This window comes from Oncorhynchus clarkii, chromosome 20 (assembly GCF_045791955.1).
Source record: "Oncorhynchus clarkii lewisi isolate Uvic-CL-2024 chromosome 20, UVic_Ocla_1.0, whole genome shotgun sequence".
In the NCBI taxonomy this organism is placed as follows: Eukaryota; Metazoa; Chordata; class Actinopteri; order Salmoniformes; family Salmonidae; genus Oncorhynchus; species Oncorhynchus clarkii.
The window spans coordinates 28,170,702-28,183,219 of record NC_092166.1 but is presented as its reverse complement, the minus strand read 5'-3'; the positions used below and the strand labels follow the sequence as shown (position 1 = coordinate 28,183,219).

At 43.0% G+C, this 12,518-nt stretch overlaps 1 protein-coding gene across 8 annotated transcripts in view; it reads left to right on the top strand.

Annotated features, from left to right (window-relative positions):
• The window catches only part of LOC139376155 (adhesion G protein-coupled receptor L2-like), a 107,585-nt gene extending 95,686 nt beyond the window's left edge, over positions 1–11,899 (top strand). Inside the window, exons 17-21 of one of the 8 annotated variants that reach the window (XM_071118404.1) lie at positions 323–451; positions 1,217–1,313; positions 3,819–3,947; positions 8,239–8,274; positions 9,752–9,816. In XM_071118404.1, the coding sequence (XP_070974505.1) occupies positions 323–451; positions 1,217–1,313; positions 3,819–3,947; positions 8,239–8,273 (390 nt within the window). In that variant the 3' untranslated portion in view covers position 8,274; positions 9,752–9,816. Of the gene's footprint in view, positions 1–322; positions 468–1,216; positions 1,314–3,818; positions 3,948–8,235; positions 8,275–9,751 lie in introns of those variants that run through there. The other 7 variants (XM_071118403.1, XR_011627885.1, XR_011627886.1 and 4 more) reach the window with 7 other exon arrangements.
• The last annotated feature ends 619 nt before the right edge of the window (positions 11,900–12,518 follow it).

The window sequence follows — 12,518 nt, the reverse complement described above, 5'->3', positions numbered from 1 at the left end:
GTCTCTTGACATTTAAGACCATCTCTGATAGAAGTAACACCTTCCGTGTCGTATTTGTCCCCGTGCAAAATCCCCCTCCTTATGGTGGTATTTGAATGTGTCATCGTGGTAGCTGTGATAGGGCTATCTCCAAAGACACGCCATTTGAACTGCTGCTGTCGGCTCGGTGGCATTTGATAAACATATTTATTTTGTGGCTCTTTGTTGCAGGACCGAGGCAGCTTCCTCTCTTTTTCGCTCTCTGGAGTCGACTGTCACGGTTGTGGTGTCTCTGTGTTCACTGTGTCTCTGTCGCTCTGCCCTGATCCTGTGCCCGCTGCAGGTCCGTAAAGAGTACAGCAAATGCTTCCGCCAGTCCCAGTGCTGCGGAGGTCTGCCTTCTGAAGGGTCCCACAGCTCGGCCAAGACGGCCACGTCTCGATCCACCGCACGCTACTCCTCCGCCACACAGGTACAGTACATACTAGGTACAGTACAGCAGCGGGAAGTTGAATTATATATATACCTTTTTTTCTGTCCTTTCTTGCTTTTGAGAGTGAAAGGAGAGTTCTTTTCCTGTTTTTTTTCCCCCCTCCTTCTCCTATTGCATGCTAGCACGTCGAGGAGCAGCATGAACACTGGAATAAACTCTCTCACTCTCAACCCTTTCTTTCCATTGAGAGCAGTACTGTAGTGTACTTCAGTATAGCTTTTTAGTCCCCGGGGGAAATTGGTTTGCGGCATAGAAGGGAAAGGCTTTTTTTTCTTTTTTCTGTTGCATGCTAACATAGAGGGGAGAGTGTTAGTGTTGAGTTAAAGGTGGACAGTCCAATCCCCTTGTGTGAAATAGCCTTCCTTTCTTTCCCCCTGAGAGTGAAAGGGAGCGCCTACGCCTTGTTGTCCTGTTGCATGCTAGCATGTAGAGGTGACACGGAAGGACATCAGTGTGGAAGGTCATTTCAATACACTGTGGCTGTGTCTGAAATGGCACTCTATTCCCTATATAGTGCACTACTTTTGTAAAAAATATTTTAAAAAAAGATGAAAAAAAGTGAATAGGGTGTCATTTCGGATGCATCCATTTTGTTTCCTGCGTCAGTCTTGGAAGTGGTTCTTGTAATCCGTTGTGTTTGCTTGATGCCTCCATATAGTTGTGCTCTTTTTCTGTTGCATGGAACTGACGTCGGTGTTAACAGTTGTTCTCATACGATGCGTGTGTTGTTTACCTCCTCCACAGAGTCGTATCAGGAGGATGTGGAACGACACGGTGAGGAAGCAGTCCGAATCCTCCTTCATCTCCGGAGACATCAACAGCACCTCCACCCTGAACCAGGGTAAGACACCGCCCCCTCTGTCCACACGGTCTCTGTTTACACATGTTGTACTCTCTCTGTTATGTGACCTTGAATAGACAACAAGTGCCGGAATAAATCTGGCAGATGCAGATTTCATTTGTGTGCATTTAACTTGACCAAGTCACTGATGGATGATCCTCCACATTCAAAGAGGCTGCGTTTTGATAAACGGATTATTGTTTACTCAATATGGTCTAGTGCTCGTATCCGTCCTCATTTAAATAAACCATGAATAACAAATGAAATAAATTATTTTGAACGGGTAAATAAATACACGCTAAAAATATTTTTAAATGAGTCAAAGTTCACTTCAAACATGTCGTTTGATGGTCGACCTGCACAACTGCTACTTGTTGGATGGGAGAAGTGTTATGTAGCTATTTAGTCTGGCTTCAAGTGTTAGTGATGAGAAGCTGGTGTCTGCTTGTGTGTTCAACTCTGGGAGACCCTGGCTGGCTACAGGAACTGGCTGGCTGCACTGACTCATCCTCACCCTGACCTGATCCTGCTGATTTTCAGCCATGAGATGGGGGGGGGGGGGGGGGATAAGGAGAGATACAGAGAGAGAGATGCAGAGAGAGAGATGGGATAAGGAGAGAGATACAGAGAGAGAGATGGGATAAGGAGAGAGATACAGAGAGAGAGAGAGAGAGATGCAGAGAGAGAGATGGGATAAGGAGAGAGATACAGAGAGCGAGATGGGATAAGGAGAGAGATACAGAGAGAGATGGGATAAGGAGAGAGATACAGAGAGAGAGAGGTGCAGAGAGAGAGAGATGGGATAAGGAGAGAGATACAGAGAGAGAGATTGGATAAGGAGAGAGATACAGAGAGAGAGATGGGATAAGGAGAGAGATACAGAGATAGATGGGATAAGGAGAGAGATACAGAGAGAGAGAGGTGCAGAGAGAGAGAGGTGCAGAGAGAGAGAGATGGGATAAGGAGAGAGATACAGAGAGAGAGATGGGATAAGGAAAGAGATACAGAGAGAGAGAGATAGAGATGGGATAAAGAGAGATTGTATCTCTGTATCTCTCTCCTTATCCCATCTCTCTCTCTGTATCTCTCTCCTTATCCAATCTCTCTCTCTGTATCTCTCTCCTTATCCCATCTCTCTCTGCATCTCTCTCTCTCTCTGTATCTCTCCTTATACGTTTTCCTCACCAGAGGTGGGAAGATACAGAGATAGAGACGGGATAAGGAGAGAGATACAGAGATGGAGAGATGGGATAAGGAGAGAGAGAGAGAGATACAGAGAGAGAGAGCGAGAGACGGGATAAGGAGAGAGAGAGAGATACAGAGAGAGAGATGGGATAAGAAGAGAGAGAGAGATGCAGAGAGACGGGATAAGGAGAGAGATACAAAGATACAGAGAGGGAGAGATGGGATAAGGAGAGAGATAGAGAAAAAGCTTGGGAGAGACGGAGAGAGAGAGAGACGGGGGAAGGAGAGAGAGACGGGGGAAGGAGAGAGAGAGACAGGGGGGGGGGGGGGGTCGCAGTGAGGTTTAACACTACACCGCTCTGTTTTTTTCAACTTTCCCCCTTATCAGTGTGTGCCATCAGCAAAAAGATAACTCCTAATCGCTCCTGATAAGAGATGAGATATAAGAGATTAGTTTTCAATGACGGGACATTATACTTTTATACAACACATGGGTCTAATCCTGAATGCTGATTCGTTAAAACCACATTCCAGCCGGTGTCTATACTTATGTATTACGTATACTATATACATTTTGGAGCAGAGTGATGTCACTAGATACCGATGTGTAGTCAGTCCCCACATCATCAGTGTGGTTGTATTGACTATATTATGTCTGCTGACTGCAGAGTGGATACTCGCAATTACTTGTTTTAAATGGCTACTGTAATCATACTGAATATTTTGACCATGAATGGCTAATCATACTGAATCATTTGACTCCCACTTTATAACCCACTGTTGTGTTTATTTATTAGTCAAATATTTGTTTAACAGAGAAACTATTTGGCAATGTTGTGAGTATTGTACCGGAGTTTCTGGCACTATCTGGTGGTAAAGCAAGTGGCTTTGTTTACAACAGACGACCGACGCACTTGTTGCGGATGATATTTAGTGCCTGCTGTTCTGTGAAATGAAGTCTGGAGAACGCGGTGTGCAGACATTATTTAAACATCAGCTACTCAACTAACCAGCACGTTGTATTTACTGAAGGAACACACTGCTGAAACTCCTACACACACGTCCCTGTTTCCTCTGGTCTCATCTTCTTCTTTTTCTCTTCTTTACTCTCCGGCCTCATCCTTTCTATAATAATGTTACGAAACTGTATAATAATATAATAGCCTTTTGCCTCCCTCGCTCACATCTTCTCTCTCTCTCTCTCTCTCTCTCTCTCTGTGTTTCTTGCAGGATTGACTGACAACTACCTCCTAAGTAACCCTCTCTTTATCTCCTCTCTTCCTCACTCTCCTGCCTCGTCTTTCCTTCTCTCTCTCACAGGGATGACTGGCAACTACCTCCTAACTAACCCTCTGCTCCGAGCCCACGACCCTAACAACCCCTATAACAACCTGCTGGCTGAGACGGTGGTGTGCAACACCCCCTCCCCTCCAGCCTTTCACTCACCAGGTGCATGGTGACCTCTAACCTTTCAATGCAGATCTGTGTTTGAAATGGCACCATAGTTCCACCATGGTGCCACCTTGACAAATTTGACTCGATTAGTGCACTATATAGGGAATAGGGTGCCATTTGGACAAACATTTGTTTTGTTTTTGTGTGTGTTTGAAACTAATTGAAATAGCGGTACTTTGTGGGGTTGTGGGCCCCTACACAGCATGAATTGTTGAGAAGCCTTACTCTGTTTTAGAGTTGCTCTCTCTCTCTCTCCATCTCTCCTCTCTCTCTCTCCTCTCTCTCTCTCTCTCATTACCACTTCTCTTTATTTAGCTAGTATGCAAGCTGCGCTTTGTAACACAGCATGAGATAAGGTTGAGAATGGTCAATGCTATCTTATCGAGACTACTCCAACATTCATTTATAGGAAATCGAGATGAATTTATTCAGTTTATATATTATATCCTATTATTTACCATTCTCCTCCTTCGCCCTTCGATGATACCATTTTGAGCAGGTTCAATGGCATTCTTTATTTATTTCTTGACTACAAACACCGAATCCCCATTTATTTGAATGCTGTCATTGTCTGTGTAGCGTGACCCAGATACCCTCTCTGTCAGACTAAAGGAGGAAGCCAAGCAAAGGAACAGAAAAACACGGGAGCACATGACGCAATGCAGGCAGAATTATATACCCCTCAGATATGCAGAGGCATTTGATGATGAAAGAGGAGCGGATGGAAGGAAAGGAGGCAGCACCAGGATGAATGTGTGGAGGGGGGGGGGGGGGAGAAGGATACAGGAGAATATACAGAAACTGCAGTCGCTCGCTCTGATTTGGCAGGTCGCCGAGTTCACTCGCTTCACAATGAGAACACTGAGAACACTTTTAAGTCACATTTTCTGCCTTTTTCCCCCCTGGATGAGGTTGGAAAGAGTTTGGGAACCTAACGAACCGATTTATGTGACAATCACACATTATGATTTAATTACCATCGTGATATCAATGAAGTACCAGTATGATCAAAACACCACAAATGTAAGTGGAATCTACAAATACCCCTGCTATGTAGCAAGCAGACAATGCTTTTGAGACATCATTTTTTTTTCACGATAGGATAATTACAGTCTACGCTAACTTATTCTAGTTGAGCAGTGGTGGTGAATGAAGTGACGGTCTAATTAAGCGTTTATTGTCTGCGTCAGTGTCATCATCCCTTAACCTGCCGAGACACATCATCAGTCAGTCAGTCAGTCCTCCCTACAGGCAGATTAGTCATGTGGAAATACACGTGAGAGACACACAGCCACGAGGGAGATACTCCTTAAACTTACATCCTCACACATCACAGAAACTATCGTTGGCGACTCACAGTTGAAGAACATGGAAGCACTCAAACATTATGAGTGACTAATTGAAGAACACGGAAAGCTGAAGAATTGACCGAATAGATGTTGACTGGTTTGGGTGCAACTCTCTTAACAGACAGATGTCAAGTAGTGTTATGTGATGATGAATCACCCGAGTGTAAAGTGTTTGAAGAGGCTCAAGTTGAAAATGCTCGAGTCGTTCTAGATGAGCCTCCCCACCCGGAAGTGTATTCATTTGAAGGTAATACAGTGCAGATGTTAATTTGATGCAGTAACGATAAAGAGAACATCTTGGGCAAATCTCCGTTGGAATCTTTCCCAGAATGCAGCTGTCTGGCTCCGGCTGTGTCCAGTTAAATTATGTTCACATCACTTACCCCCCTCCCAGTAGACAATACACAGCAAATTGGCCGGTGTTGATTTCGCTGTGTACCATTTCTAGTGTGGATTCAGGAGTTAAAGAGCAACTGCCCCTAAAAACTGACTTCTCGTTCAGAAAACAGGCTGTGGCATCAATATGAGTCAGAAACATGTATTATGTTGTCAAACTTGACTACAAAATGCCAATAGGATAAATTTAGGTCATAAAGGCAATCTAGTCCAAAACAGAGTATTGCGAGACTTGTAGTCGTGACTGCAGCACCATGTAAATGAAGGTTGGGTTTGTTTTAATCTTGCCCACAGCTGACAGCACAAGTAATCATCAGTTTGTAGTGAAGCAGCACACGACTCTATCTAACTGCCTGTGGTATATTTGAGTTGACTTTGGATATCCCTATGGGGCTAGTTAGGGACCGTCAGTAAATTGCACAATGTACATGGGACAATATGTTAAAATTCCAATATCTTCAAAGTTCAATGATTTAAACCCCTCAAACTAACTATAAATTGTAGAAATAGGCTATCCAAAGTCAAACCAATTTTGTCCCAATCAATTGATTGATTAATCTTGTGCTACACAAAGACAAATAATATACATTTTCTTAACTAATCCAATCAGTTGGTAAGATTTATTGCACTCGTTACTGAAATGTTTGTTCCAGTTTAAATGGTAATATTTTCTGTCAAGTTTCCTAACCCTGACAGTCATTCTGAATGCAGGTTGCGGTGAATAAAAATGACTTGCAGTCCTGATGTTGCCTGTAAACCAGGAGTTTCCTAACACCACTGTGTTAGGGTCAAACTAGGCCATCAAAGTTAAGCCTTAATATATACAGTATGTAATGTATTGTCATACAGTTGAATTGTAATAACATTCACCTAGGTGAAAGCCACATTCCTTTAAAGGGAAAGAATTCAACAACCTTGTCATTAACAAATACAGTCATGGGGCATAACTCTACAATTAACTCAAAGAAAAGGCACCATGGGAAATATGCAAACTTGGCTTTACACAAGGGATCATCAACTAGATTCACCCGCGGGCCAATTTGTTCTTGAGCGGATGGTCAGGGTACCAGAACATAATTACAGATAACTTGTAGAATGCAAAGTGACCGCAAGAAGCTCAGACGTATATCATATTTGACTAAAACAGAGTCATTTCAAACCCTGCTTACATTTGTATACGATCACATAAATCTCTCTATAATGCCAGGGAATACTTTGGAACATATGTCCAAAATTAAAATCTCTTGGGAGTTTATTTGCTTTAAAGTCTTTTATGTCCAAACAATAAAAAATAAAAATGTGTGGGCCAAATAAGGCCGCCAGTGGGGGACCCCTGCGTTCCACCATATTCACCCCAAACGACTCACTGTAACAGTGTTTTTCTTTAACACTAATGGGAGTTAATTCTATTCACTGTGAGTGTTAATTCTCGTTTACATGTGAATAACACTGGCAAGTGTGTTGTATTAACACTCAAAATGCAACACTCTAATCAGAGTACCTTTTACACTCTGTAGAGTGGGACCGTATATACTTTTAAGACAGTGCTTAAAATTAACTCCTTTTAAGTGTTGATTTAAAACTGCCAAATTTACTGCGTACCTGTCTGCATTCAAATGACTGCCCATACATAAACAAATGCAAAACCTGCAATGGGGCTTTTCACGCTATTTCCGAATTTGTCCATATTCTCCCTTTCTTTGCCCTCACACTTCATCCCTCCCTCTGTCTTCCCACCTTCCACTCTTTATCAAAATTCTTTGATGTCTGTTTTCACACTCTTTTCTCTCCACCAAAGAGAGAGAAGAGATGCTCCTCATCTCCACGGCAGTGTGTGTCACAGCTCAGCTCCGATTGTATTCCTCCGCCTCCCAGTCAGGTCTATTCAGACTCATTTAACTGAAATCTAAAAACTTCAATCTCACCAATTTTTTGCAGAGCTTGAAGCAAAGCAGTAACTCATCTGCAAAATACATCTTTGCCTTTTTTTTTCTTCTCCATCCTCTTATTCTCCCTCTTCTTCATCTTCTGCCGACTTTCTTCTAGCCAGTCTTTGGTCTTCACAAGAGGTTATCAATGTGGTCTATTGTGTACAAAGTAGTTCCTTCCCATCTGGGAGAAGTAGATAGATAGAAACCTGTTAAATCAAATTACCCCCCCCAATCACATTCTAAGCAGAGAGAGAAAGTAAGAGATATGATAGTGTACCTGCCATTTTAGACTTTAAGAGGCTGTGATTGCTTGCTGCTGAAACCCCTCCACCTGCCAAGTCCTGGATTCAGTTGTTCACAGGATTTGTTCTCTATAGCTCTCTGAAACGTTTTCAAATGATTTCAAATTCATCTGTAAAATGAGAGTTGTACTCAAATAAATCAGTCACTTTGAGGGCCCCCAAATCTGAGACAGACCGACTGAATCCAGGCCTGATTTTCGAAGCCTCCTCCTCGTTCCTCTTTTGTGTTATTTCAAGTAATTTTTGATTTTTTTTAAGCCGCAATAAAAAAGCATATGTTTTACTTTTTTTTGTTGCATATCAGCAGTTCTTAGGCCAGATAGCCTGAGCAGACACACTTGATGTGAGTGGTGGTAAAGTGAGTCTTTGCACCGTGCCTGTGTGTCGTGGTGGTGTTGGGGGCTGTGCTTGAGATGGCCGTAAAGTCTTTGTTCGACATTACTTCTTCTTTCTTTTCTTTTGTTTTTTTTAAGGGTGGAATGAATGTTTTAGTCATTGTCACTTCTTTTTTTTTTACCTCCACCTCCCCCACAGCTTTTCCCTCTCATGACTTCGGTGTTATGGTGTTATGTTGATCTTGCATTGTCGTTGTTACCTGGCTAGCTACATTATCTGTGTGTTGTGTTGCTGTAATGTTCCATTTTTTTAAAGTTTTTTTTTTCTCTCATTTGTGAAATATTGTTCAGGATATCTTCTGTGTTGTCTATGATGTTCAGACATGATGATGCTAGATGGAGACACATATGATAGAAAACGACAGTTAAAAACTACAGTTACGGTCAAATTTGAAGTACAGTAAGCGTCAAAGTATTGGGTAAGTGACAATAATGCATGGTGAATAATGTGTTGTGTGATTTTGGAGTCACTTTTGTCGTAAATAAGAATAGAACGTTTTTCTAAAGTCTACATTAATGCGGATGCTACCATGATTACGGATCGTCCTGAATGAATTGTGAATAATGGTGAGAAAGTTACACGCACAAAGATCATACCCCCAAGACATGCGAACCTCTCACTATTACAATAACAGGGGAGGTTAGCATTTTTTTTTGGGGGGGGGGGGTATGATATTTATGCCTCTGTAATTTTCTCACTCATCATTATTCATGATTCATTCAGTACTATTCCGTAATCATGGTATCCTCCACGTTAATGTAGAAGTGTTTAGAAATGTATTATATTCTTATTTACAATAAAAGTGACTCCAAAATGACACGATACATTATTTACCATTAATTTCTATTGGGCACAAAATAATCTGAAACACAACTAAAACAAACAGCAGATGCATCCAACAAGTTTGTAGAGTCGCAAGCTTGGTGTAGTCATTGCGTGCTAGGAATATGGGACCAAATACTAAACTTTTGGCCACTTTAATACACAAGTGAATTTCTCCCAATACTTTTGGTCCCCTAAAATGGGAGCACTATGTACAAAAAGTGCTGTCATTTCTAAACGCTTCACCTGAAATGAATGAAAATACCCTTCAATTAAAACTGACAGTCTGCACCTTACCCTCATCGTCATTGTATCATTTTAAAGTCAAGTGTTCTGGAGTACAGAGCCAAAACAATAAATAATGCCACTGTCCCAATACTTTTGGAACTCACTGTACTTGAACCTCTTTAATTGTATATTTTATGAACATATAAATATGATTTAAATCAATGTAAAATATCCAGATAGCAAAAGTTACAAACACTTAACAGTGAGGTGTCCTGAGCAGTATCAAACTGTATTGTATTGTATTATTGATTTGATATTGATTCTTAACTTTAAAACAGGGATATCTAATCCAGGTATCATGCTTCTCGTTGCAGGGCAGCATTCTCTGACCCACAGCAGGGACATCAGTGCCATGGACACCCTACCCCTCAACGGAAACTTTAACAACAGCTACTCCCTGCGTGACCAGGAAGACAACCAGGAAGACGACTATGAGGACATTGTGGGCGTGGTCGGGGGCGTGGTCCACGGCCCGGGGGACCTGGGGGGCCTCAGCCTGGATGACGCCGCCTTCGAGAAGATGATCATCTCTGAGCTGGTGCACAACAACCTGAGGCCCCGCGGGGCCCCCAAGGGCCACAACCCCCATAGGGATAGCAGGGACAGGGACCAGGCCCCTCTCCAGACCAGGGTGACTGTGGACAGGGATAGGGGTTGTGGGGGTGGAAGCAGCAGCGAAGATGATGCCGTAGTGGTGGACCACGCTGAGGCTTCGTCCCCCCAGAGAGGCAGTATAGTCGGGGTAGTAGGTGGAGGTCACCCCACCCTAGAGTTGCTGCTCCATCCCCACCATAAGGAGGCGTTAGAGGCCCCACTCCTGCCCCAGAGGACTCACTCCCTGCTCTACAGCGCCCACAAGGCCCCCAGGAGGGCTGTGGAGGGCCCTGGGTGCCACGGCTCAGAGACAGTGGGGGCAACAGGGGACGGGGATTCCCAGTCACCCAACAACAACAGGGACTCCCTGTACACCAGCATGCCCAACCTGAGAGACTCTCCCTCAGCCTCCCCCTCAGCCTCATCCTACCCCCCCGATGAAGACGATAACCTGTCACATTCCCCCAGGAGCGAGGGGGAGGACCTGTACCATAAAAGCATGCCTGAGCTGGGCGACGGGCCCCAGCCCCTGTCCTACTACCACATAAACCGGGGCACCAGCAATGGGTGCATCGTATCCCCCAGCGCTGAGGATTGTGTACCCGAGGGAGAGGGCCCCCGGGACGGACAGATGCAGCTCATTACCAGCCTCTAAACAGATGGGTGGAGGAAGGAGAGGAAGCACTTCTCTGGTGTTTTTGCACAGGTTTGAACATATGTATGTGTGTGGGCTTTGGTTGATGTCAAGACTATTGCCAGCCCTCATCGGTTCTCCCAGCCCTCCATCTCTGCACTCCTAATGACCCGTCGGAGCGGGAAGTGAAATGTTTGTGAGTGGTAGGGAGGAAGGAGATGGATTACTTTTTCACACATAAACTCGGTCACACACACACAAATATCCTCTGAAACCGTCTGTCTGTCTGTGGACTTGAACTGCTCTGCTCTGCTGTGGGACTTCAGAGAGGTAAATGCGTAGACCACTACAAGTGTCAGAGAGAAGTCTGTCTGGCGCCATTCCTGTCCAGCCTGCATTTGTATTATATTGAAGAAGAGAAAAAAACAATGGTTTAGAACTCCAGGTTTAGAACACTGGTGAAGTGTTCCTGGAGGGGATTCCAGAATGAATGAGGATGAGTATCTGTTGGGTCCTGGACTCTAGAATGTTCTAGAGTCATTCCACTAAATAGTGAGGACTGTCAAACAAAGAACCACTAATTCAGACTCAGGCCTTATATTTTCTCTATTGCACATTTAACTGTTGTCAGAGTAATAGCTAAAAGAAAATATATTTTGCTGTACCACAAGTGTAAAAAAAAAAAAAAAAAAAAAAAAAAAAAAAATATTGAAAAAATGTTATGGCAACCAATTATACAACATTTCAATGTTGAGATTATTCTCGAAACAGGTTGCTCAAATCAGTTTTTTCCTCTCACTTGACTCATTGTGGTATGTTTGAACATAAAAAAAATCAAATAAAAAAATCTTTTTTTAAAAATCCCATAATAAACCATACATCTTCATTTGTGAAGTGCTTTTTGCTTTCATGAATCAAGAGCTTTGCCAGTAATATTTTGTGTTAACACCATGCCAAGCACAGATTTGGCGTGAATTTGGTCGTTGTGTAATTTATTTTACTTGAAAGAAATTGTCAGGTTTCAAAAAATGTGTCAACGCGATATTTCAAGTTTTACAAGCATATTTCAGACTTTGACACTAATTAATTTATTAACAGTTATTGAAAATTTGAAAAAGTAAAATGGTTGAGAAGTGTGACTTGTTTCAGCACTGTTTAGGTTCATATCATTTATTTTGTACGATCCCATTGTCAGCTTATATAAAAATTCAACTCTTGTTTGATATCAAATAAATGTGAGACTTTTTCTTGTTTGCAAATGTCTGACTATTCTTTCTTTCAAGTCCAGACATGGCTCATGATGATGACTGTAAGCTTCTGTTTAGACCTGCAGCCATGGAGAGAAATGGCAAAGGGAGAGTCATCAGATTTATCCTGCTCAATAACTTTCATTCAAATGTTATTGCCTAGTAAGGTCTTGCAGCAAGCAGGTAGGTCCTGGTTCGAACTGGCCACCCAGTTGTTGTTAGTAGACGACGTACGTCTGCTCAGTTCAGCATTTAACTGTGACATACACTTCATTAGACGATGTGAGATGCCAATTCTCTGTCAGACTGCGGAGGGAGAGAGAGGGAGAGCAAAGCAGAGGCCCGAGGCCAAGGCAGAGTTGAGCTGCTAAGTCCACCGTGGCTCCCTGCCGCGGTGTTTGAATGTCAGCCTCTGCGTTTACATAGAGCCATCCAGATCCAACAGGCCCGGGGCCGGGAGACATTGAACAGGTCTGTTATATTATATGGAAACTTGGCTTCACGTTTGCTTATAAATCAGATGAAATCCAAAAGCTGATGACCAGGACCCATGCATACAGTAGTACAGTCAGGCTCTCTCGGACACGCAGTTCATTTGGACCATGT